The sequence below is a fragment of the Caretta caretta genome, chromosome 10 (genome assembly GCF_965140235.1).
Source record: "Caretta caretta isolate rCarCar2 chromosome 10, rCarCar1.hap1, whole genome shotgun sequence".
NCBI lineage: Eukaryota > Metazoa > Chordata > Testudines > Cheloniidae > Caretta > Caretta caretta.
The window spans coordinates 24,507,900-24,535,130 of NC_134215.1; the positions used below are offsets into that span (position 1 = coordinate 24,507,900).

The 27,231-nt window shown below is 41.2% G+C and overlaps 1 protein-coding gene across 1 annotated transcript in view; it reads left to right on the forward strand.

The window, feature by feature from the left end:
* Nucleotides 1-27,231, forward strand: part of GRIN2A (glutamate ionotropic receptor NMDA type subunit 2A) — a 301,852-nt gene that overhangs the window by 255,970 nt on the left and 18,651 nt on the right. Inside the window, exons 12-13 of the mRNA XM_048867039.2 lie at nucleotides 615-802; nucleotides 25,636-25,874. Of these exons, the coding sequence (XP_048722996.2) occupies nucleotides 615-802; nucleotides 25,636-25,874 (427 nt within the window). The remainder of the gene's footprint in view (nucleotides 1-614; nucleotides 803-25,635; nucleotides 25,875-27,231) is intronic.

A 27,231-nucleotide genomic window follows, 5' to 3' on the forward strand; every position in this document is an offset into this window, starting at 1 on the left:
TAAAAGTAATGAGGATGGTGTGTGTATATATATATATATATATATATAAAATATTTTAGGCTCTATTACTTCTGTTGTCTCACAAGGGGCTTAATTTCCACCTTCATTCTTTGGTGCATTTTATTTTTGGAACGAAAGAGAAAGATAAGGAAGTGTCAAGAAAAGCGGCTTAGTCAGATTTTCAGACTAATTCAATGTTTTAAATGAAGCTCGTTGGTCATTTTACTTCTATTCTACATTATTTACTGGCATTTCCATTGTCCTTTAAGATTATTTTGAATATCAAGTTATGGATTACTCATTTTGAATCCCAAAGGTAAAATGTGTTGGCCTTTGACATTATTACAATTGTTTACTGGTTTGGCTAGTCATGTTTTTTGTATATTTTTAACTGTGTCCCTTAAAATAGAAGTGCAAAACTGTGTCCTGTTTTGCCCCCTCTAAAAATATATGGCTTTTTTGTTAATGTCTGACTGTACAGCACAGCAACTTATCTAATGGATTTTTTAGTATCATTAATGATATTCAACAGAGTCCTGATGTCCAGGGTGAAAGAAGGCAGACAATCGTTGTCCCTAATGATTTGGTTTGTAAAATGTTGTCTTTTATTTCAGGAAGTTGGATGCTTTCATCTATGATGCAGCAGTGCTGAATTACAAGGCTGGAAGAGATGAGGGCTGCAAACTTGTAACAATAGGCAGCGGATACATCTTTGCCACAACAGGCTATGGAATAGCTCTCCAGAAAGGGTCACCTTGGAAGAGACAGATTGACCTCGCACTCCTTCAGTTTGTTGGTGATGGTAGGGCCAAACATTTCTTCCTCTCTATTTTGTGTGCACAGATAATTATTCTACTTCTTTGCTATAAGTTTTTTTGTTCAAGAAAGAATTTTTAAAAAAGTTCTGTCTACGTGTTCTTGAGGCGGGTCGTTTGCACCGCAACCTAACCCAGTGATTCCCTTCAACTCACTCCACTCACCTCATCTCCAGGACCACTAGGCCATATTTTCATGAAAAGGCTACTTCCACATATCACATCCCACACAAATATACCAAATCCACTGATTTTGATGCTAGAGACTATATCTGGATGGCTAAATCATTGAATGACATCCAGGTTAAAAAATGTTCATGAGTATATCAGGGTTTTGACAAGAATACTTTTCAGTATCATAGCTCTTACTAAAAAATCTGAAAGGATTTTTGGGCAGGGTGGAAAAAAATCAATGATTTAAAAAAAAATCTAATTTTTTTTAATTTAAATTTAATTTTTTTGACAAAAAGCTTTTTGTCATAAAATTCATCGAAAGATAGTTTTAATTAAGATACATTATAGCTCAAAGATACCTCATCATGGAGTAGGGATGATAAATTCTAATTCTATAGTATGAGACAATATATTCGTGTCATGTTTAAGAAAAGTTTTGTAAATGAGTTCCAATAGTTCATGGATTAGGGACCCTATTTTATGGTGTTCCAGGGTCTTCTGTATAGATTACTTAAATTAATCTTTCTATCTACCCAATGGGACTCAGTGCTCAGTCTAGAAGATACCATCAGAGATGCTTAGTTTTGCAGTTCTCAAACTGTGGATTTGTGTCTCCAGAGATAACATGCTTGTTAACAGCAAAAATGTTTTAAATAAATAAATAAATAATATATAGAGGTGAGAAATAACAGACCACAATCCTATTGTCCCTCTGCAAATTTGTGTACACAGCGTCAACCCCTTACCTCTTTCTAAAAGTGCAAAATTTCAAAAAGTTCAATGAAGAGAAGATTGTTGGGGCCAGAATAGATCTGGACGAGGAGAAGAAGTCTGGAGATAAATGTGAGAAAGGAGGGACAGGCAGTAGAAACAAAAGTGCAACTGCTTGAGCAGCATATTCCAGAAGTCTTGACGTCTTTCTGAGTGTAGCCTTCATTGATTTGAGTTCTACCGTACCATTCTCTCACTAGAAGGGAAAACCTAAAATGGCAGCAGGCTGTAAAATAGACCCAGTTTGGGAATAATAAACCATTCAAGAAATATGTGTTTGCTGATGAAGTTTTAAAGAAAGTCACCATCAGTGACCTGGTGGAAGTCACTTAAGCACTTGGATTCAGAGACTGTTGAAGTGATAATCTCACTTTTAACAGCAGTGGCTTCTTCTGCCAGTGTAGAAAGAATATTTTCTTCCTTTGGACTAATTCATTCCAAACTGAGAAATTGTTTGGGACCTGAAAAAGCAGGAAAGCTTGTTTTTCTTTTCCAGCTTATGAACAAACAGGAAAATGAAGGTGAAGACAACTGAGTTAGCTGCAGAAGCCAATATTTTAAGTTTCTCATGTTGACCTGGCTGACATAGTCGATTTATTTATTTTTTTAATATTTCATTTAACTATTTTAGTTAAAAACAATTTTAACAAAACAAACCTGATTTTAAAAAACTTAAATTTTTAACTAAATTCAAAAATTCATATGCTTGTTTTGTTAAAATATTATATGTTTGCTGTTGAAGAAAAAAATCCAGAATACATAACGTTGTTTTAGTTAAATAAAACAATTTAGATGTCTGCCTGGTGATGTTCTCCTCCTAATACAGCCTGGCAAGAAAATCCTCCAAATATTAATGATTAACCTATTGAACTGGAGATAGTTCACCTCCTCATGACTTCATAAATATCTGTTTCAATTACCTTTGGTAAATGAAATAACAAATCAATCGTTCATTTTCTGATATAGCTGTAAAACTAATCTGAAAAGTTTTCAAAATAAATCACTTAAAAATGTATAGAGTGTACCTTCTAAAAATGAAACCTACATCTATCTCTGAGTTGTGAAGAATATTAAGGTATTGAGGTTTTAACAACCAACAAGAATGCACTTTTATGTAATAAATCCATGATTAAATCAAGTCTTCCTGACTAGTCTTCCTGATGAGTGATTTAAATCAGGATTTAAATCAAATCCACTCTGTTTTTGGGGTACTCAAAAATAACATTAAGTACCTCATAAACTAAATAAAAAGGTTGTCTTCTGTAGAGGTATTAATTTACATTGGCCCATATTGTGGATACTTCACTAAGCTTATTTATTACCTTTCAAATGTAATAATATATTTCTTGAGGTTTTTTTTTTTTTTCAAAAACATGCCTTTTAGCTTCTGTCTGCGATCTCTGGGAATAAAAGGAAGACCTGGGCACAAAATGAGGCCTGTTCTGTATTTGAAAATATTTTCTTCTTGTCCACACAGCTATTATTTTTATCTATACCGGGTGCTTAACCTTTAAAAAAATTCATTTTAAGCTTTATTTTTCCCTTTATTTTCTTCTTCATTTTTTTTGTTCAGATAAAAAATAATTTTGGTTAGTTGACCTTCTCCTAGTCTGCTCTTCACTTTTCTCAATATATTCTATATGTAAACAGCCATCACATTACTTGAGAAGTCAAAGCAAAACATGTGGTCATGAAGACTTAATAATTGACCATTAGCAATAATGTCTATTAGTGGGATAAATTGCTTTTCTGAATCTTGCTAAATCTGGCAAATTTTGTACATTTGGAATGACTATAGTAAGAGTAAAGTGCATTTACAAAGAACATTATTGAATAATGCTGACACTGAGTTTAAAGTGCTTGTTTTCCTGAAGTGTGCTCAGCAGTGACAGATTTAAATGAATGGTTTCAGAGTAGCAGCCATGTTAGTCTGTGTTCGCAAAAAGAAAAGGAGGACTTGTGGCACCTTAGAGACAAACGCATTTATTTGAGCATAAGCTTTCGTGAGCTACAGCTCACTTCACTGATGAAGTGAGCTGTAGCTCACGAAAGCTTATGCTCAAATAAATGTGTTAGTCTCTAAGGTGCCACAAGTCCTCCTTTTCTTTTTGTAGATTTAAATGAAGATGTTTATCTCTCTCCCTCTAGATATTAGTTGTAGTGATTCTAAGAAGGCCTCAGAATAATTTAAAAACAGATTTTCCTTTTGCCTTTGAGTCCCCTCTTAGGAGACAAGCCACTCCTTTATCATGGTCCAAAAAAGCCAAATCTGTTTATTTCTTGTAGTTAACAGAAAGTTTCTCCTTTGACATAGTCAACTAAATACTGTTCTGGCTCTTTCTTTCTTGTAGGGTAGCAAACCAAGCCCCTCCCCCTCCCCCCAAAGCCACACAAGAGCCTAATTCTCCCCTGCTTTGCACCTTATGAATGAATTATACCTATGCAAAGTGGATGTAAACGAGAAGGGTTTCATTTAAGCTCACTCTATATTTGGGGTCAAATGACTATACATAGTGCAAGGCACTGGAGAATCAGATCCCAAGATGATTGTCTTCAGAGGGCAGCCAGTTCTATTTCCTTCCTGATCAACAACAGAAGAGGAGTAGTCCCTCCCGATGAGATGCCTCCCTCCCAATACACTTCTCTCTCCCCATCCATGCTCTTAATGACTGCTCCTTAAGGGACAAGAGTGGATCACTCTCCTCTTCAGGTTGTGAAGCTTATGGGGCTATCAGAATCTCTTCACCAGAGTGAAAAGTTTAACCCTTCCACTGTCTGGGTGCACATTATACAATATCTCAATAAATATTATACAATATCTCAATAAATGTACAAGTGTTATGAAAGTTCCTGCACTCCAGGGGCCATTATCAGTCATTCATCCAGTCAAGGTACAGGAATGCTATGTGCTTATGTTGAATTAACTGTTCAATCACTTATTCCCTTATTCTGATTCAGTCACAGATTTCCTGCTCCCATCAACAGTGGAGGGAATGGCATAACTGAGAAACAAATATAGATTTATGCAGGGGTGAAAGTAAGTTAGAGGACTTACTGGTACGTGGGAGTCCTGAGCAGGGGGCGTGGCCTCAACCAGAAGAGGCGTGGCCTTATCCAGAAAAGGCAAGGCCTTAAATCCCCAGGCCCTTTAAATCTTGATTTAAAGGGTCAGGGCTCCAGCTGCAGGCTGGGAGCCCAGGGCCCTTTAAATCATCCCTGAGCTACCAGCTGCAGAGGTGGCTGGGAACCCCAGGGCTCGGGGGCAAATTAAATGGCCCAGGGCTCCAGCTGCCGCTACCGCAGTGGAGCCCCAGGCCCTTTAAATCACTGAGGAGCCCTGGGGGCTCCCAGCTGCCACCGCTACCCCAGGGCTCTGGGCTCTGGCAGAGCTTTAAAGGGCCTGGGGCTCTGCTGTGGTAGCGGCTGCCGGAGCCCCGAGCCCTTTAAATCCCCACCTGAGCCCTGCTGCCCGAGCCCTGGGGTAGCGGCAGCCGGGCTCTGTCGGGGATTTAAAGGGCTCCGGGGCTCCAGCCACCGCTACTGCCCTGGCCCTTTAAATCCACTCCGGAGCCCCGCCGCCGCTATCCCAGGGCAGCAAGGCTCCGGTGGGGATTTAAAGGGCCGGGGCAGTAGTGGCAGCTGGAGCTCCGGGGCCCTTTAAATCCCTGCCAGAGCCCGGCCGCTGCTACCCCAGGGCTCGGGCAGCAGAGCTCAGGCAGGGATTTAAAGGGCTTGGGGCTTCAGCAGCTGCTACCGCCCCGGCCCTTTAAATCCCCTCCGGAGCCCCGCGCCACTACCCTAGGGCTTCGGTAGCAGGGCTCAGGTGGGGATTTAAAGGGCTTGGGGCTTCAGCAGCCGCTACCGCCCTGGCCCTTTAAATCCCCTCCGGAGCCCCACCGCCACTACCCTAGGGCTTCAGCAGCAGGGCTCAGATGGGGATTTAAAGGGCCGGGCTGGAGCTTTAAATCTGGCCCTTTAAATCCCCGCTGCTACCCCAGGGCTTTAAATTGCCGTCTGGGAAAGTCGGTCCTGGTACGGCGCACCGGCTCTTACCGGTACGCCGTACTAGGGCATACCAGCATTCTTTCACCTCTGGATTTATGGGTCAATATCTGTGGGTCTCTGGTAGGTAAAACAAATACTTTTCAATATAACTAAAGGACAACGTAATTGAAATAGAACAGTGTCACAGGACAGTGGCCCTGCTTCATAAATATCAAGGCATGAATTTTCAAAAGAGGGGACGTTGAAAGTGCAAATGTTCCAGTACATTGATTGAATTTCTGTTATACAAAATGGCTGAAATACATGTAATCATCTTGTTTCATTAACTTTGTCTGCAGTAGAGTGACAGTTGCTTATGGCATCATTACTGATCTGTTGGGTTCAGGGTGGCCTACAATAGAAACATTAGTTACTTCTTCCAGCCAGTGAGCAAATAAGCCATAAAACTCCAGTATAAAACAAAATGGCCTACTCTATTTTTATGAATTACCTAGATTTTAACTGGTTACAATATGTTTACTTTCAATTTTTTGTCTTTATTCAGCGTGCAGTGTTCTAAGATTGCTTAGATGTTGTAATAGTATTCCCATTTTATAGCTGGGGAAAATGAGACAGAGTGGTTAAATTATTTGCTCAAGGCCACAAAGGCCTTGTCAGAATCAGGATAAGAATACAGGGTTCCTGTGTCTCACAATCTGGGATTAATACTATTGGACACGGCCCTGGTCCAATGCAAAGTCGTTCTCTGATAATGCCTCTTTGTAGCCTAAAATCTAAATTATGTGCATTTTGTAATTCATAATTTACACTTTCTTAACTCTAAGTTCTTTTACCTTTTTTACTTGTCATCCTCCTATGTAAGAGAATAATTTGTTTTGCTAACAATTCAGTTTCTCTATTGAAAATTAGTAACTGAGATTATGTGCATTTTTGAAAAAGTAGAGAAAAAGCTAACAAAGATGTTGAAAATATCTAGGCAAAACTTCTTTGTCCAAACACTGAAAATGCTATTGCATCTATATTTACCACTTTGTCTACAATTATTATAAAAGGAGTATTTTCTCAAATCAAAAATAGGAGTGTGATGAGAGACTGTGTGTGTGTGTGTGTGTGTGTGTGTGTGTTGGGGCAGGGAAGCTAGAGTTAAAGGGATTGGCTTGTCTAATCATTTACCACAGTTAGCCAGCTTATTGTGTCATGACAGGCACTACATATACTGATGTGGATGGGGCAAAATAAGTAAGATTTTCCTGTAGCTATTTTTTTTTTAACCTGTGGATTGGTTTAGGTTGTGAATACTCATGTCCAGAACCTTGGTTTTTATTGGTTTAAAATAGAAGAAACAGTTAAAATAAGCTTTAAAACTTTTTAGAAATTTCTTGAATATGATTATTTTACTATATTTCAGCATAAAATAGATCATGGTATAAATGGTACTTGGCTGAACGCACATCAATGATGTAATACTGGCTGTCTCTAGTAGTACACTTTGTTTGCCCATACAGTGCTTAGAAACCTAAGCACAAGTTTCGTAAGTAAACCATGGAGAATATGAACATATTTGCAATATTGCTTTATTGTTTTGTAGTTTAAAAGGATTTCTGGGCCACTCAGGGTTTCTGAAATGTGCATTTTCTGTTCTAAAGAACCCGGCAAAATTTGTAAAAATTCTTAAAGACTTGTTCAGTCACAACTTAAGAAGTATGGTGGTTAGCAACACAGAGTTAGAAGGAAGGAGGTCCAGCAATACACACTTCCTGCAACAGGAGGACATCATTTGCACGATGTACACCACTCTATCCTAACGTATGTTACCTGCCAAGGGCTCTAGAAGAAGAAGTTGAGTTATCCATTCTGACAAAGATCATTTCTGCTATACCCTGCAAGTTTGGAGATAAGAAAATATATAATCTTAAGAAAAGGAAAATTGACAATTAATATTAAGAATAACTCCCTGAGTGAAATCTGTGGTATGGAATTGTGGCACATTGAAAATAAAATGGAACAAAGCACTAGAAAATGTAATGTAGGGAATAACTCAACTGCGCTAGCAATGAGATGGGCTAAATGACATGATAGGTGTATTCCCGCTCTAATTTCAGTGGTTCTATCCATAATCCCTTTAGGTGAGACTTCTTATAACTCAGTTTTGAGCAATCAGAAGGGATGGACACAGAGTCCATACAGGCAGATCATTCTGATACTTCACTGAACATCTTTGCTAAGTTGTCAGGTGAAACCAAAAAGTAAATGTTTGTGGTGGTTTTAAAATAATCTTCACAGGACACCTTCATCAGGCTCAGAATGAGGTTTTTAGGGTAAATACACAAACTATTGATTGCATAAATACTTCACTCGCTTGTGTAGGATTGGCTCTTTAAAATGGGGCTTATGAAAGAGGTACTGCCAGATAATTATTCATTATCAACAAGAGAATGTTTATCTGTTGTTATTGAGGAACGTCAGTGAATAATTATAAATCTAATTAGAGTGTGAGAAGCATAAGAAAAAATTCTTATGAGTTGTACATGCATAACCTTTTGATCTGAATACTTTGTTAATAAGAAAATCTTTTGGATGGTATAGCCAGACATTTTCATGGGAGCAAATTGCTGTATCATTTATGTGCATATATGAACATAACTAGCATGCATACTACATGATTTTGTGTGCTTCTCTGATTTAGCCTTAACAGTTAGATGGATTCCTGCAGTGTATTTTGTGTGTGTAATTTTTAAAGCCCAAAGGTGGCTTTAATTTTCTGTCATGATCCCCAATTTTGATTGCTTTCAAGCTAATGTGGCACTATGCTTAGGGACTGTCCTCACCTTGCTTCGTCAACACTGAACATGAAAGTCTAGCATGAATGTGGGGTTTACACTGCAGCTTCTTTCAATGCCTTTTAACATGTACAGATTTTCTCTGTGACCATCTGAATTATTTTGAGTCCCCCTTTTGTTAATAGAAACAGCTTTGATGACATTGAAAAAGAGCTGATGCTCCCCTGCTTACTAGGGCAGGTACAAGAAGGATGTGCTTACGGACGGTTTGAGGCCTGGACTGGATAAGCTGTATTAATCTACATGGGCAGCATCCTGCGTGTAGGAAGGGTTCCACTGCAAAGACAAGTCATGTTGCCAAGAATCACGTATTCTGGGAGCTCATCTCTGAATTATGGGTGGTAAGAAGGAAGTAGGATACTAGAGGACCAATTCCCTGTCCTAATAAGGAATTGGTGAATGCAGCTGGGTGACTGGACAGAGTTGGCAAGGCCAAGAGAAAGGATAAGAGATGAGAATACCTACTTTGTTGTGGAGTCCCAAATGTTTCATCACATAGGTTGCCCATATGTCTATGGCTAGCCCTGTTTCTAGAAATAGAAGATGAATATTCATTTGTTAGGAACCACGTCAATTGCTATGGACCATTGGACCTTTTCTTAATATACTTAGGTTGATATTTGTGTTTTCCCATTTGTTAGACACAATGAATTAAGCATGTTTAACAATAGCAGATGTCCATTTTTTGTCTCAGTAGCCTCATTATCTATGCACAGACTCCAGCCTGGTAATTAACATTTGCAGTTTTATTTAAAATAATTGACTATTTCAAGATACTTCTCTAAAATGCAGTGCAGTTTGATGCACAAAAGGGGCTCATTTTATTCACTAGAGGGCATGCTTACATTTATCTGCTACGCAGAAATAAAATGTCCCTTAACTCTAGTAGTGCTAAGTTTGTAACCAATGGAAGAATTGGTATGCCTTTCTACGCTTCTGTTTGCTGTCAACCAGCTCCATCATTCTGGCCACTGATAGGATTCTATTCCCCTAATAGCAGGGATCTGATTATACAACATCCACTTTGATTTCCCTTACAAAATAGTTAACTTTACAGCGCTCAGTAAGGCAGTCTAGTCAACCTATAAGCCAGCCCACTACCTTAGCAGCAGTCAAGGAGAGCTGGACGAATAGCTGGGTTTTTTTCCGTTCACTGGCAGTTTTGAAATAAACAAAAAACAAATCAGTATGGGTTGAACTGAACCTGCAGTTTCCCAGGATTGTTGATGAATCAAAAAAGTCAGAAAAAAATTCATTTGGGATCAAACTAAACTTTTTGTATTGACCCAGATGAAAAGTTTTATTTTGACTTTGAGCAAAACAAAAACAAAGGAAATGGTGGGCTAGATTCATGAAATAGAGTAAGGGGATATGGGCTTAGTGATTCCCTGTACCCAGTGGTTAGGACGCTCCCCTGGTATGTGGGAGACCCAAATTGAATCCCCTCTCTGAAGCAGTGACTTGTATCCAAGTCTTGCTCCACCTCTCTGTGAGCAGTCTCACCACTAGGCTATTGGGTATGCTCAAGTGGGTCTCTCTCAATCTCTTCAATTTAAGCTGTTCCTCTTTGTATAAAATGCTTGAATAAGAGACTGATAATGACTCTGATGTTAGGGCAGTCACTTGTATTCAAGCCCCTGACTCAGATCAGGGATTTGACCCTGAGTTTCTTATCTCCCAGGTAAATGTCCTAATCACTGGGCTATTGTGAGTTTGTGCTTAGAGCAAAAGCACATTTAGGCCTGATAGAAGCCTGCTGTGATTAAGAGTTGCACAGCTTAGAGGGTGTAAGAAAATTCAGAATAATGATGTTTGTGGGGATAACAAAAGATAATTTATCTATAAAGATAGAAAAGACTAGTTTGAGTTAGCACTAAACTTGTACTGATAGGGATGGAGAATTGATATGAAAATGAGAAACCAATATATATATATATGAGAAACGATAGCCAAAGTTATAAACAGTTAGCCTAATGAAGGGAAGCTGAAGCCAGAGGCGGCTTTACAATGAAACATACAGTGCCCTGGCATGGGGCTCCCCAACCACAGGGGGCCAGAGGGCCAGGCAGCCCAACACCTTCCAGCACCCCCTGCAGGGGCAGAAGCTGTGCGGGGGAGCAGGGAGGGAGCCGTTTAAGAGCCATACGGGAGGCGCGGTGTGCTCTCCCAGCTGGTAAGCTGGGCTCCTGGGACTCCTGCTGCAGGCTGCCACTGGCGGCCCCGCGCACCACAGCAGGCAGCCAGGTGAGGGGCTGGCTGGCGGTGCGCTGTAGTGGAGGCGGGTGCGCTCCCCTGGTGGGGCATCTGCATGCGCCTGTCCTGCTGCCCTGCTCCTCTCGACACCAGGCAGCGCAGGTGCAGTCGCTGATATGCACTGCTGCTGGTGGCCCCTGGAAAAAAGCCAGGGGGTCTCAGTTCTTACCTGCTGCTGCTGCCACAGCTCCCTTTGGCAGCGAACAGGAAGCAGCGGTGGGGCAGGGACACATGCGCTAGCCAGCCAGGTAAGGAGACCCAGCGGCCGCGACTGGGACTGCCCCAGCCCTGAGCTCCCCCCTGCGCTCTGCCCCCTACACACGCACACGGCCCCCCCCAACCCCCTGCCCTCACTCCTGCACCCCCACATCCCCACCCCCACCATGAGCACTAAATGGGAGCTCCTGCACCCTCCCATCCCCACTGCACCCCTCACATCAAACAGAAGCTGCCCCAGGTAAGCGCGCCACACCCAAACCCTCTCCCCCAGCTCTGAGCCCCCTCCCACACCCTAACTCCTGGCCAGACCCCGCACACCAACTCCCAGCCTGCTCCTACACCCTAACTCCCTCCCAGACCCCACACCCCAACCCTGAGCCCCTCCCCCACCATCCTGACTCCTGGCCAGACCCCACACCTTAATTTTTTTTATGTTTTTCTTATAAAGTGCTCTTGTCCAAAGCACTTTACAATAGTTAGCTAACAGTACAAACAGTTTTTGGAAAGATCATTAAGTGGTCTACTGAGACCCTTAGCAATTTTCAAGTGGTCTGTGGAAAAAAAAGTTAGACTACAAAACAATCAAGATACCTCACTTTATTTTCATTTACTTCCTATTACGTATAATATAGGAGGAGGATGAAGAAAAAAAGAATGAAAAACAGGGATGGGGAGATAAGAGACTGGGTCCCGAGGCGGGGGCCCCAAAAGTGAAGCTGAGCACAGGGCCCCACTAATTCTAAATCCGCCACTGGCTGAAGCTGTGAATTTTCTTGTACTGGAGGTGACTGTCTAGTGAGACCCTCTTGGTAAGCTTCCCACTTGTGAGTAACTGATCAGCGGAGGGCAACAAAAATGATTAGTGGACTGGAACACATGACTTATGAGGACAGGCTGAGAGAACTGGGATTGTATAGTCTGCGGAAGAGAAGAATGAGGGGGATTTGATAGCTGCTTTCAACTACCTGAAAGGGGTTCCAAAGAGGATGGATCTAGACTGTTCTCAGTGGTAGCAGATGACAGAACAAGGAGTAATGGTCTCAAGTTGCAGTCGGGGGGGGGGGGGTTAGGTTGGATATTAGGAAAAACTTTTTCACTAAGAGAGTGGTGAAACACTGGAATGCATTACCTAGGGAGGTAGTGGAATCTCCTTCCTTAGAAGTTTTTAAGGTCAGGCTTGACAAAGCCCTGGTTGGGATGATTTAGTTGGGGATTGGTCCTGCTTTGAGCAGGGGGTTGGACGAGATGACCTCTGAGGTCCCTTCCAACCCTGATATTCTATGATTCTATGCTTGCTAGTGTTCTGCCTTAATAAAGAGTTGGTGAGTGGTGAATTTTACCCCAGCCTGGGGGGGTATCTCCTCCTCTGCGGTTTTGTGCATGGCACCTAAATCCCCTTGCAAATCTAGCCTGAAAAATTGAAATGGACTGTTTCAACTTTTCTGATTTTTTTCTCTTTGTTTAGACCAAAACAATTAGCAGAAATTGACACAAATTTATTTTGGTCAATCTAATCTGCATTTTTCAGTGGAGAAAAGGTCTGCTGAAAAAATCGCCCAGCTGTACTCTCAGGTTGTTCTTTTCTATTGATTTTTGGTCTAGTCAGTTAGGCTAAGCTGCCTGCAACTGTATTTATGTGCATAGGTGGCATAACTCAGTAAGTCTTTAATTGCAGGATTGCAAAATTGTGTAAGCACCTATCTACCACTGGCCTCCTATATTTTCAACCTCCTCTCTAAGCCCTGTGAAAACTCAAGCATCTGAAGACAAATCTACCCACCTTCTGCTCCAGTTTTGATGGTGTTTTTTTCCACTGGTGACAAAACAGTAATGTTAGAAAATATGCAGCAAAATAGTTCAAAGTTTGCAGCATAATTTCTGAATCCTTTTATAGCTCTAGGGGTGGGGCTGGCAAATTTGTGAGGAGGCATTTCCTTGGCTGAGGGACAAATGAGTAGAGGGGCATGGGGGTCAAGACAGATAGAGTGATGAGTAACATGAGGATGTTGTAAAGAGAAGAAGCAGGGAGCCATTGGACAAGTGGGGATAGGAGCAGTAGGAGAGAAGAGAGAGAAGGGCAGAAATTGGTAAGATGTGGGGGAATAGGAAGGCAGTTAAGGAGAGGCAGGCAGACAATGGAAGAAGATAGAAGGCATCAGTAGAGAAGGAGCTGGAGAAGAGGATGCGTGGCTAGGCGTAAGATGTGTGTGAGAAACGGATTGGAGAACTATTAGCTGGGCTGCCTAGGTAGAAGCTCAGCTGTAGACCAGGCATTTGAGGAAGGGGAGCAGGCTACTATGTTAGCTGGTGTTAAGAAAGGTCACTTGCGTGAGGATCTGGGAAGAGGCCTCCTGGAGAGCAGTGTCCTTTAAAGATTGGCTGATGTGGCAGTGTTAAGGTTTTGACCCTTAGAGCTGTAGCCTTTGAAACAAAGTAGTGGGAGGAAACATTGTTTTGCTCAGATTTCCACACAGTCATTACCCTGCTAATAAAATCTTCCAAATGTTGGTTAATTTTCCATGGGCTTTAAAGCAGTTTTATATATTGACTGAGAATCTCAGCGAGTAGGTGTGTGTTTCCCATCCCTAGCCAGGAAAATGCAACTGTAGAAAAAAGACTTCTCATTAAATCTCTCAAAGAAAAGCCCTAACCTCACCCCTGCTTCTTTTTCTGGTGTGTATTTGCATAAGTCTTCCAAATGGATATTTCAGTTATAATACATTGTGACTCGTGCTGTACCTTAAAGGGCCAGAAAAAAAAATGTCCTGTGAGTAAAAGTACATATTTACAGTGTGTGCTGCTTAGGCAGAACACATCCGTGTTCCCTGTGATTTTCTGTTTATATATTTAGTGTCCTCCTTAAGCAGTGGGTGGAACAAATGTGACTGGAGAGTGTGAGTGGATAGGTGGGGGTGTGTGTGTAGCTGAACAGGAGTGAGTGAGAATGTAATGCTGGAAATCGTGCTTAGCTGTTCTGGTTTTATTCATCCTTGAATAACAGGGCCACGCAGGCTCTAGTCATTTGCTCACAATAAGTTAATAGCTTGTACTCAGGCTTTTCGTTCTTTTGAGATTTTTAACAAGTCAACATTAATCTAGAAATGACATATATGTCATATGATTTTAGGGGTGCTGGGGAAAGAAACTCAGAATTCTTAAATTCAGTAGTTGCAGACTGTGTGTGTGTATGTGTGTGTGTGTGTGTAATGTATTGCATACAACATATTGTACATGCTGTGTAACTAGGTTAAGTTGATACTTATGGGTCCCAAGAACCAAGCATTGATACAGGGCCAGATTCTGACCCCCTTGCTCAGAATGTGAGTAGTCCCTTATTCCATAAATAGCTTCATTAATTTCAGCTAAGGCGACCAGGGACCGCTAACAGGGAGTTTCGAGAGGGAGTTCTCCAGGTGAAGGAGGAGTAAATATGGGACCCTTGGGGTAAGTGGCTGTCTGTAGTGTGTGTTTGTGTTTGGGGGTTACTTGCTGTGTGCTGAGCTTATGTCTGTCTGTCTGTCTGTTTGAAGGACTGTGTGCTGTGGCCAGCATTTGGAAGCTGTGAGCTTCTAAACAAGGTTTGAAATCTAGAAGCCTCTGTTCATTGGCTGAGCCTTAGTCAGGGGCGGGGCTATCAAGAAGGCCAGGGCTTTATAAAGCAGTGAGCAAGTGACCAGGGAGCTTTGTGACCAGGGACTTCTAACAGGGAGTTTCGAGAGGGAGTTGGGAGGGGGGCAAGGTACACTTGCCATTCTTTAAAACCTTTAAACTTAATTTTTATCAAAACTTCTTGATTTAAACAAAAACCCTATCTTTAACCTAGATAGCTGTAGGAGAAAATGCAGGCAGAAGCCCAGCAGCAGAATGGGGGCTATCCTGTTTATTGCACTCGCTGTAGCATGTATGATTACCTGCCCTGTGGGCAGGTGGCGTATGTGTGCATTCGGTGCAAGGAGCTCCTGGCCCTCAGAGACCGTGTACGGGCTTTGGAGGCCAGGGTGGTGGAACTGGAGGAGCTAAGGGAGACAGAGAGGTATGTTGATGAGGCTTTCCAGGACACTCTAAATTTGTCCCACCTCCAGTTAGACAGCCCCTGCGCTGTTAAGGAGGATGAAAGGCCCAGGGAAGGAAAGCAGTCAACAGGAACAGAGGGAAACCTTCTCATAATTGGGACCCTCCTTCCAGATGATGTTGGTGTATCCTCTCGCACTGAGGTTACCTCTCCGGGGGGGCAGAGGGGGGCAGACTCCAGTCATTAGGAATGTTAGTAATGGGAGATTCGATCATTAGAAACATAGATAGCTGGGTTTGTGATGACCAGGAGAACCGTATGGTGACTTGCCTGCCTGCTGTGAAGGTTGCGGATCTCTCGAGGCATCTAGATAGACTTATGTGTAGTCCTGGGGAGGAGCTGGTGGTCGTGGTACATGTAGGTACCAATGACGTAGGGAGGGTAGGAGAGATGTCCTGGAGGCCAAATTTTGGCGGCTAGGAAAGAGACTGAAATCCAGGACCTCTATGGTGGCATTCTCAGAAATGCTCCCAGTTCCACACGCAGGGCCAGGCAGGCAGGCAGAGCTTCAGAGTCTGGATGCGTGGATGAGACGATGGTGTAGAGAGGAGGGAGTTAGATGTATTAGGAACTGGGGGAACTTTTGGGATGGGGGAGCCTATACAGGAAGGATGGGCTCCGCCTAAACCAAAGTGGATCTAGACTGCTGGCACTTAACATTAAAAAGGTTGCAGAGCAGTTTTTAAACTAAGAGATGGGGGAAGCCGATTGCTGCAGAGGAGCACATGGATTGGACAGAGACTTCTCTTTGCATAGAGTCTATTGATAGAGATTCTCTAGGTTTTAGTCAGGAGGAGAGGATGGAAGAGGATGAAGTATGGGCCAGATCAGATGAGAAACATTCACATAAAGAATCTGACACATCAGAAAAGGGCAGACAAATAAACAGAGACAAGTTTTTAAAGTGCTTGTACACAAATGCTAGAAGTCTAAATAATATGGGTGAACTAGAGTGCCTCATGTTAAAGGAGGATATTGATATAATAGGCATCACAGAAACCTGGTGGAGTGAGGACAATCAATGGGACACAATCATTTCGGGGTACAAAATATATCGGAAGGACAGAACATGTGGGGGGGAGGGGAGTGGCACTATATGTGAAAGAAAATGTAGAATCAAATGAAATAAAAATCTTAAATGAATCCACATGTTCCATAGAATCTCTATGGATAGTAATTCCATGCTCTAATAAGAATATAACCGTAGGAATCTATTACCGACCACCTGACCAGAATAGTGACAGTAACGATGAAATGCTAAGGGAGATTAGAGAGGCTATCAAAATAAAAATCTCAATAATAGTGGGGGATTTCAGTTATCCCCATATTGACTGGGTACATGTCACCTCAGAACGAAATGCAGAGACAAAATTTCTCGATACTTTAAATGACTGCTTCTTGGAGAAGCTGGTACAGGAGCCCACAAGGGGAGAGGCAACTCTCGATCTAGTCTTGAGTGGAGCATAGGATCTGGTCCAGGAAGTAACTATAACAGGACCACTTGGAAATAGTGACCATAATATAATAACATTTAACATTCCTGTGGTGGGAAGAACACCTCAACAGCCCAACACTGTGGCATATAATTTCAGAAAGGGGAACTATGCAAAATGAGGAGGTTAGTTAAACAGAAATTAAAAGGTACAGTGACTAGAATGAAATCCCTGCAAGCTGCTTGGACACTTTTCAAAGACATAATAATAGAGGCTCAACTTAAATGTATACCCCAAATTAAAAAACACAGTAAAAGAACTAAAAAGAGCCACCGTGGCTTAACAACCATGTAAAAGAAGCAATGAGAGATAAAAAGACTTCTTTTTAAAAGTGGAAGTCAAATCCTAGTGAGGTAAATAAAAGGGAGCATAAACACTGCCAAATTAAATGTAAAAATGTAATGAGAAAAGCCAAAAAGGAGTTTGAAGAACAGCTAGCCAAAAACTCAAAAGGTAATAACAAGATGTGTTTTTAAGTACATCAGAAGCAGGAAGCCTGCTAAATAACCAGTGGGGCCCCTGGACGATCAAGATACAAAAGGAGCACTTAAAGACGATAAAGTAATCGCAGAGAAACTAAATGAATTCTTTGCTTCAGTCTTCACGGCTGAGGATGTTAGGGAGATTCTCAAACCTGAGCCGTCTTTTGTAGGTGACAAATCTGAGGAATTGTCACAGATTGAAGTGTCACAAGAGGAGGTTTTGGAATTAATTGAGAAACTTAACAGTAACAAGTCACCGGGACCAGATGGCATTCGCCCAAGAGTTCTGAAAGAATTCAAATGTGAAATTGCGTAACTATTAACTATGGTTTGTAACCAGTCCTTTAAATCAGCTACTGTACCCAAAGACTGGAAGATAGCTAATGTAATACCAATATTTAATATGGGCTCTAGGGGTGATCCTGGCAATTATAGACCGGTAAGTCTAACGTCCGTACCAGACAAATTAGTTGAAACAATAGTAAAGAATAAAATTGTCAGACACACAGAAGAACATAAAATCTTGTCTTGTGCTAAAAATCTTGTCTTCTTTTCATAAGATTTTGCTCCTAAATGGCTGAAATTTTACAAGATCTGTTCTTGAGAGCTTTCTGAAAGCTTTCTGATGACTTGGGCTGCATGCAAATTCACTTTGGAAAGTAAGCCCTACTAGTTTGTGTGTGACACAAACCCAAAATCTTAGGAGTGGGTTTGTTCAGGAGTTTGAATCCAGCCTCTTCAGTGAAGTTTGTGGAGGGAATTCAGTTGTCAGATTTAGTTTCCAGCTCATGGCTAATAATCTGAGATGAAAAATTGTAAATAAAAGGTTTTACAAAGATTAAATGATCTACTGTAGAGATATTTGGCCAAAGTTCTAATATGATTTCATTACTAATCATTTTTTGAACCTAGGATACCTAGAATCACTTATGTGATTCAGCATACACTCCCTTGTTCTCCAGAAAACATCCCAATGATTAGAAATTGTCTACTGCTCATGCTAAGCAACTCAGCTGTGCTGGGTAATACCTGGTGGTGCTTCAAAATGAAACTGCTTTCAGTTTTTTCAAAAAGAAAAGGAATCCTTGTGGCACCTTAGAGACTAACCAATTTATTTGACCATAAGCTTTCGTGAGCTACAGCTCACTTCATCGGATGCATACATCGGATGCATACCGATGAAGTGAGCTGTAGCTCACGAAAGCTTATGGTCAAATAAATTGGTTAGTCTCTAAGGTGCCACAAGTACTCCTTTTCTTGTTGCGAATACAGACTAACACGGCTGTTACCTTTCAGTTTTTTGTAATCAAAATGAGTGGGACAACTATAAAATGTTTTAGTTGAGTACTGTGCTAGTTTAACTAATGGAAGTTTAATAGTCTTTATTAAAAGACTGTTATGAAAGATGACTAAAATGAACATAAGTCTAGCTGTGAGGAAAAGAAAACTACTTGATTGTCTTACTCTGGTACATTTTCAGACTCTCATTGGGTCTTTTCTGAAATTAAATTGCAAGGGCTTTAGGGCAGAAACAGAGTCTGCCTACAGCATTTGTTTCTATGGAACCTTTCACAGTGGGCCATTGATCCTGATTTGAACCTTGGAGCGCTAACACAATAGAAATAACAATAAAAGTTAAATACTTCATAAAGGCCATTTTACGCAATGATAATTGTGTCTTTTTCCTTTTAGTTAATCCTTGGTTGATCACAGCCTCACTTACTTTACTATGTGTTTTGCACATCCTTATTTGTTACTGATGGGTATTTTGATGGCTCCTTGACATGGGTTTCTCATCTGATGAAATAATTCCATCAGCTGTTCTTTTCCTCTGATAATTGTCTGTGAGCCCTTTACCTCACTTTCCGTCGCTACTCTGAGCTGTATCAGCTTTCCTACCCTTGTTTGTTACTACTATCTGTAGTGAGTGATTTGGTTGTACTACTCAGGCACATGCTACACGTTTGGAGGAAAAGGGCATTAAAATCCCAACCACCATTCTGGACTGCTGTACATCAGCACATAGACACAACTGAAGGAGTCCCACATATCCTCTCCTGACAGTTATCAATGGCTACTGAGCTGCTTAAAAACAAAGGAGCAGGGCTCCCTACAGATATCAGAGGTGGGTGGAAGAAGAAAGCCAAGACAAAGCACCAAGGATTCTACCTTTTTTCTCATCCCATTCCCCTCCCAGGAAGAAGATGCCCAGGAAATACTCAAAAATCAATAAATCAGCAGAGTGTTCCTTTCTCTGAATGGAATAGTACGACCAGTTTGGAAACTAGTTTTTGTACAAATGATTAGCAATGGAAGTTTTAATGGCTTTCTTTTTGGTCTCTGACCAGATGGAATTACAAAAGCTTGGGCTTGCTTATTTCCACCCTGTTTTTAACTAGGGAGCAGTTTGGGCTGTTAATGAGGAACTGTTTTAATTAAGGATGAGGAAAGCACCATACATTTACTAAAAAGTTGTAACTTCTTTTCTTGTTGAAAAAAAGCCAAGGATTTTAGCATTATTTTTATATAAAATGGTGAGGAAAATGAGTGAGTAGTGTATTAGTTTTTGATAAATATCATATGCATCTGCATTTATCTGTGTGGTATTATTCTACCTGAATACCCAGAGTTAAAACAAAGGATGCTGTCAAGGGGGAATCAAGAGGAAATAAAACAATGACACCTGTGGTAAATAGCAAAAGAGGGGCTGGGATAACAATGTTTGGCCATCAGTTGGGAAGAGGCTATCTCCCTGGCTCCTTCCAGGCTAGAATGGTTTACTCTTCCCGGGGTTGAGCCTAGGATCCAAAGGAGCATCCCAGAAAAGGGAAGTAGTTGAGTGAGTTGCCATGGGCTGCCCATGGCATGTCAGTGAGAACTGACAGACATGCATGGAGAGAGAGAGAGAGAGAGAGAGAGAGGCTGCATCAGAGCAGATGGCTTCTCCCAACCCAGAGATGGAGGTACCTAGGGTAGGTGAAATGTACCAAAGCTTGTAGGGAAAGATTAAGGATTGGGTAAGGGGAAATATGCATATAGACCTTTATTATTTTACCCTTTGCTCTGCAAGCTTTGTGCCTTCAAGGGAATGAATGGTTTGTTCTGAAGAAACTGTTTTTGAGTCAGCCACTGTCCCAGGTCCCCAGAGTGAAAGGGCTCACAGGTGCCAAAAACTGTTAACACGTGAGAGGAGATCAGGCCCAGAGTGGTTGAATGACATAGTTCTGCCCTGAGAGGTGTGACGGTAACAAGGCTTATTCCCAAAGGGGTTCACTTGAGAAGAACTAAAAGGGGTCCAAAGTGCAGTTCAGCCTGTGCCCATGATACACTATAAATAGCTTCAAAGAACTGGTGAGACAGCTAGAGTTTCGCTATTTAATACAAAGCTGGCATCATTCGAATAATTGGAAGTGCCACCCAACTCATGACAGAGTGACTGTCTCATGGTCCAGAGAACCAAGTGTCACGAGAACTTTTAAAAACTGAAATGAGAGGTACTGAGCCGTTTGCTGATAAATCTAACACAGAAGAGAACCCTCTCTTATACGCACTAAGAAGAATTCCCTTGTATTTCTAGTTCACTGTCAGGGTATTTCACTTGTAAGAGACAAAGACGTTGGGGAGCCTGTGATGTGCTCCAGTCAGGGCCAGAATAAAAGAGATCCGGAATCACAAGGGAACTCAAGCTGTTATTCGAGAGCTCAGTCTGGATCAAGCAGCTCACATGCCACATCACGTGGCACTGAAACATAAGCAGTAAATGTCATGCTAGTATTTATGCCTTTGTCTGATACGGTGAGATCTCCATGGCCTCCTATGACTGTTAGTTTGGCAGCTTTGCTTGAAATGGCTCTTATGGGTCATTACTTTGTGATAGATTCTGCTCCCCGTAACACCAGTACAAACCAGGAATAACTCCACTGAAATCATTGACGTTATTCCCCTTGTGCACTGAGGTAACTGAGATCACAGTCTAGCTCTTTGGACCTTATTCAGACTTCACTGGGAGCTGCAGATGTTCAGCAGCTGTAAGGTTTGGGCCTTTACAAATACCTACTTGCACTATTCTCTGTGCTATGGGTGAGTCAGGTTTCTATAAATACAGAAGTGTAGAAATTAACATACCACCTACTGCAGTCACTTTCTATTTATTTGTAATTTTTACCAAATAGACGTGCTTTGAGTCTGTTAAAGTTGAAAAAAATTACTGCTGTTACCCCTTTTGTAAATCTGTTGAGATTGGTTTCATTTTCTAGTCCTGTTTCTTTCATCATGTCCTTTGAAACTGAAACTTTTACTAGTCCATAAGCCTTTTAATCCTATCTGCATATGGTGTATGAAGAATAAATCAATAACAGTATGGCCATTCCTGCTGGCAAGTTGCTGATATTAAAACAAAAAGCCTTAAAAACTGAATTATAAATTATAAGTAACTTGAGACCAATCAGCAGACTGTGGTTCAGGCTCCAACTGCATTGATGCCAGACTTCACAGATGCCTGGTTTTTATATACATTGAGCTTACTTTCACAGGTTTCCAAGAACCTGATGTTATACTATCACAGTTATCCCCAAACTTGTTACCTCATGCCCCCCCCCTTACCCTTGTCTGTGCCCACCTCCATCCCAGAGTCAAGGCCCGGAGTGGGGCCACGGCTCCAGGAAGGGGTGGACACAGCCAGGGGTAAGGGGGCCACAGCTGGGGGTGGGGCTGGGGCAGGGAGCAGAGCCTCAGGCGGGGGCGTGGGGCCGAGGTCAAGAGTGGAACTGGCTGGCACTCCCTCCCCATATCCTGTGGGGCTGATCTGGGCCCCCCAAACATTCCTCTGTGACTGCTGTGTGGCACACCCCACAGTCTGGGGACCTCTGCACTATCAGCTTTAGCCCACTAGCCAGACCTATGCACACATAGGGAGAGCATATGCAGACAGCTAGTCCTTTACCTGTAGCTACATGCATATGCCAAGACTGTTCATTACCCTTGGGGGTCATCTTTCCCTGGCCACTTCCAGCTCAGGGTACTGAAGGATCTGAAAAGACAGTATCTTTATCCTGAACCAAAATTAAGAGCACCCCCAAACTTCAGTGTTTTGAATTCAACTCATCTACTGTTGCAAATAGCTCCTCTCTCTATAGTGACCTAACCTAACCCACCAGATCCCAAATTTGGGGTATTTGAAATCAGGATTCCAGAATTATGACTTAGACTATCTCTGTGTATGTTAGCAGTCTGGTCTGTACTCAGTCTAACAATGTCCTTTCATTTGTTTGTCAACTTAGAGTTTAACAAAATTCCCAAACATTTACCCTACATAGTTTCAAAATGAGGTAAATTGTTGCGGAGCGTATATATTAGGTGTCTGCTGGAAGTGGCTGTGCTCTTGACCAGGTGTAAGGAGAGGTAATAAACCACTGCACAACCCTTGGTTCCTTGTAGTTTGCTAGGGCACTGTCATATCTCAGTTTTAAAAAGCCTGGGTTGTTTCTGAGCTGTCCTTTTTTCAAAAGGATAGTGGCTTATCACTCGTTATTTTAGGCGTATATGCCGAAGGAGAGGAAATGCGAAATACGCCGTTATAAAAAAGAGAGTTAAATCCCTCCATGAAATTTGTTGTGAATTGTGAAAGAGCACAGCAGCCAAACCAAGCTGACATCTGACAGTCTTGGGAGATGCGGATTTTACTGTGGAAAGCAATGCAGGCTGATTGTCAGAACCTTTGAGGGTAACACACATGCGGGCACTCTTACACTTTCTCTGGACTTTCATTTTTCTTTTCTTGAGTCTTTGTGTTTTATTGGTAGATCTTAGGGAGGACTATAAATGGGGGGCAAAACCACATCTCATTGAGGCTCTAAATGGTACTGGGATACAAACCAAAGAATAGGAATCCAAACATTTTAAGGTAAGAAAGTGCATATAAGCACCCTGAGCACAGGCAATAATTATATAATTGTGATTAATGAATGTTCGTGTTTATTGTCCCAGATTAAAGTGATTTTTAAAGACAATTTAGAATTGTTTGTCCTTGTGGGGTTGTTATGAGGTCTCGAAGAGTAAGCACTGTCATTTTCGTGAGGATACACTATTCTTCATACATAAAGGTTGAATCTCTGCTTTAACTGTAAAACTCAATTCAGTCTTAACTATGGGTATGTTTACACTGCAATCACGGCTAGTTCGCTCAGGTACTGTAGAAGCCTGCCCAGAACCCAGGGCACTTACTCAAGCGGGTAGCCTGTGCTGAAATCCACCACTGCAGCTTCACTGCTCTGGTATCTGAGTTAGGTAGATTAACAATAGCTTGGATAGGTCTGTGCAAGCTGTCATCACGATCAGTGATTGCAGTGTAGATATACCCTAAGAAGCCACAACTGGTTCCTCTGACTTAGGAACTTGTAAAATGCTCATCACTGAAGTATGCAGGCAACCTTTCTCTTCTGCCCTGGTGTTTAATTCCCACTTACCTCTCCTCTAGTCCTCATAGCCCAATTATTTGTGGCCATCAACTTGCCTGTCTGCCCTTGGACTCTATATGCTGTGAACTATTCTTACATGCCAGCTCAGTAGCGTTCCAGTTTGATATGTGGGTAACTAAGATGTAAATACAACTTCTTTGCAGCTCACACCAACCCTCTTCTTGATTACAGGCTTGAAGTGCCTTCTGGTGTTTCTCAGAAGACCAGGAAGATCCCACCTTCTATATTACAGAGCTCATTGTCAAGGAAGGGGTAGATTAGGAAATCTGCACAAAAATGTATTGTGTACTAAATTGTGAAGTAGATGAAGCTAGCTAACATGATATTTCTCTGTAGGTCCCATTTCATTCTTGATCATTATTGCCAGAAGTAGACAACTCATGTAATTACAAAAGAAATTAGAATCATGCCACTGCATATCTCTGAGAAGAAAAGGTTTAGCATTAGAATCAAAATGCATTTTGCATGTAATGCTCCAGTAGAGGAACACTAAGGATGTTTCAAGAGTAGTCACGTTGTACAACATAAAAACCTTTCCAGAAGCAATTTCATTAGTTCTCCTGTGTGCTTGCAGACAGAAATAAACCAAATGTGGGGTTAAAAGGGATAGAAACTATTTCTGCAGTTCAGGGAACATAAAGAATGAGTTTAGAGAGAAACAGTTGCAATGAACACGTTGCCAGGGTTTCAGACTCTGAGCAATGCTATGAGGACATTGCCCTTTGTCGTGCAAGCTTAGCCCCTTCTTAAAAGCCTGGAATAGTGTGATAAGTTAGTCAGTAGCTTTTCTATGAAAACCTCACTGCTGCTGACATGCCGCTGGCATGCTGAAAAGTAAGAGAAGGGAAATCCTGAAATATATCTGAATCTCATACTGAGTCTCACTAGTCTTTTGCTTTGGTCCATGTGGTGATTACATCACAGAGAAGAAAAATATGTGAGGTGGGGAGCATGGATTGCCCCAAAGACGCTTTTTAAGTGATTTTTTTCTCACCAAATAAGGTAATATTCAAGAGAGAGAGAAGAATTGAGGCGATGGTGATGGGAGAATTGAATGCTATAAGTACCTGCGGTAGCTTCTGTCCATGCACAAAGCACAACATAATTTAAATCATTTTTTTATATATTGCTGGAAGAGCTCCATTCAGAGTTCTAGACCCTATAACACTTTTATTTGCTTGGATGAGTGTACTTAGTTTTGTATATTTTAAATAACAACTTGCCTAACAAAGTCAGACTGATCTGCACTAGCTGTCTGCATATTGTGATGACAGTAATGATGAGGAACTCAAAGACCTGTAAACTACAAATATTCAGCCTAAGAACCACCCAGCTATGGGAGATGGTATACCTGTTTTGCTGGGTATGACTGAGTAAAGTGAATTGTTTGACATCCCCTGGCACGGTTGTGGCAGACTCAGGAATAGAAGCCAGGAAGCCTGCATTCCAGTCCTGTTTCTGCCCACTAGATTACATTCCTTTTGACTAGTTCTATAGAGTACAATCCTCCACTAGATACAGACACGGCAAAGAGACAAAACACATGAATAGAGATATCACCATAGATATCTATTTTTAAAACTGTACTTATTTGAACAAATGACAATGGAAGTTAAAAATACCAAGAAATAAAACAGGATAGGGAGATCCTGTCAGATGTCCAAGAGCTAAATAGTTGTAAGTCTGTTTCCACAGTAAGAGGGATAATATGTGAAACACAAAAGGTCTGTTTTTGAAGACTGTGCCACATTCAGATGTTTCTCTCCTCTTCCTGAAAACCCGAGATGGGAATGGCTAATCAAGTCTAGCTAACATATGAAATCTGATGAAGTCACAACCCGAGGTACTGTGACCTGAAATCTATTAAAGTAATGTAGTCCTAAATTAGCAGATAAGAATAGTCACTTTATAATGAGATATTAGAGTGCTGCATTTTTAAAGATGGAATTACTCTATGTCCTAGATTTTCATTTTTGCAATATACTATGAATGATGATTTTCAAATCCTAACTGTACGATTTCTTGTTTTCTCCAGGAGAGATGGAAGAATTGGAAACACAGTGGTTGACTGGTATTTGTCATAATGAGAAGAATGAAGTCATGAGCAGCCAGCTGGATATTGACAATATGGCAGGCGTATTTTACATGCTCGCAGCAGCCATGGCACTCAGCCTAATAACCTTTGTCTGGGAACATCTGTTTTATTGGAAACTCAGATTCTGCTTCACCGGGGTCTGCACAGACAGGCCAGGATTGTTGTTCTCAATCAGTAGGGTTAGTATAACTTTCATAAACCTCTTTTATCCAGTAGTTAATATAACAACTAGTTTCTTAAAACCACTAATCCACACCCTGTGAGGCAGGCATATTTTCTCTCAATTTATCCCTTTGCTGAATATCTGAAACATTTTAAAAACTTTGATAAGATGTTCCACTGGGTTTGTATTATAGTTGCATTTCATATGCACTCCTAGGGATTTTTTGTTTTGTTCTTTCATTTGATAGCTGTGACTGCAAGCTGTCTGGTGGACTAGCACATGTCAGGATAGTCAATAAGGAAATACAGAAATCACAGGCTATTGATTCTTCGTTAGGGAAAGGTTTAATGGAGAAATAGAAGATTTACTCGTTAGTGGGAACTGGGCTAATCATGGAATGAAGCAATTTTTAGAAACCTGCATTAATCAGATGATAAATATTAACTCTCAGTTCTGTGCATTTCATAGAGCATGTGGGGTTCTAAGAGTGTTAAATAGTTTAGAAGGTATTTCTGAGCTACATTTTCCTAATTAATTAGATTCCTTCAATAAACTCAGATTAGACACACAAAAATGCAATTTATTTATATGGTTAGAGATTAGGTCAATTTCTAAAGATAATTCTACCTATTAAAAAGTCCAAATAGATGATTGTAGAAGTAAAAGCAGAAAATATGTGTAGTCTTACTCTTTTTGACAAACGAGGGTTTTTTATGCATCAAACATTAAATAGCCAATGGACTCTGAAATTTTTGTAATGTAGCCAAAGTGAATAGAACCATAGCAATATGCCTGTTTGCCCCAAAACATGTTGAGGCTACTCCCCAGAGTAAATCCAAACTCTATTGGACTTACAGCTAAAAGGAGTAGCGTAGAGTAAATGTTATGTCCTATTCTGTTGGTAAGAGATTTTGCCCTGTGATACCCTATGTGGAAAGCTTACAGTTGTGGCCCATGAGTGTTAGCACCAAACTCAGTGGTGTGGGCATTTTAAATGTTTGTTTTACTTCTTCTGAGACTGATCCTTGGACTCATTCAGATCTATGTTGCCATCAGAGGGAGTTTAGGGTGGGCAAGGAATGTGGCCCTTATGAATTTAAAGTTGTTTTGTTATGACTGCATCAAACTTTTGGAAAAAAAAACACCTTTATATACTTTTTTGTTTGCAATGTTTATATGGAACTACAAAACTGCAAGATGGGACTTTTAATTTTGGTGCTTCTTTGTAGACCTGTTTTACAGACAGCTGCAAGTAAAAGCTGTTATTTTCACTGAATACTGTCCTGGACCAGATAATTACGAAGCTGGCTTATGCATAAATTTGAGCTTCCTAAACAACCCCACCTTTAAAAAATGCACCATACACAATCACT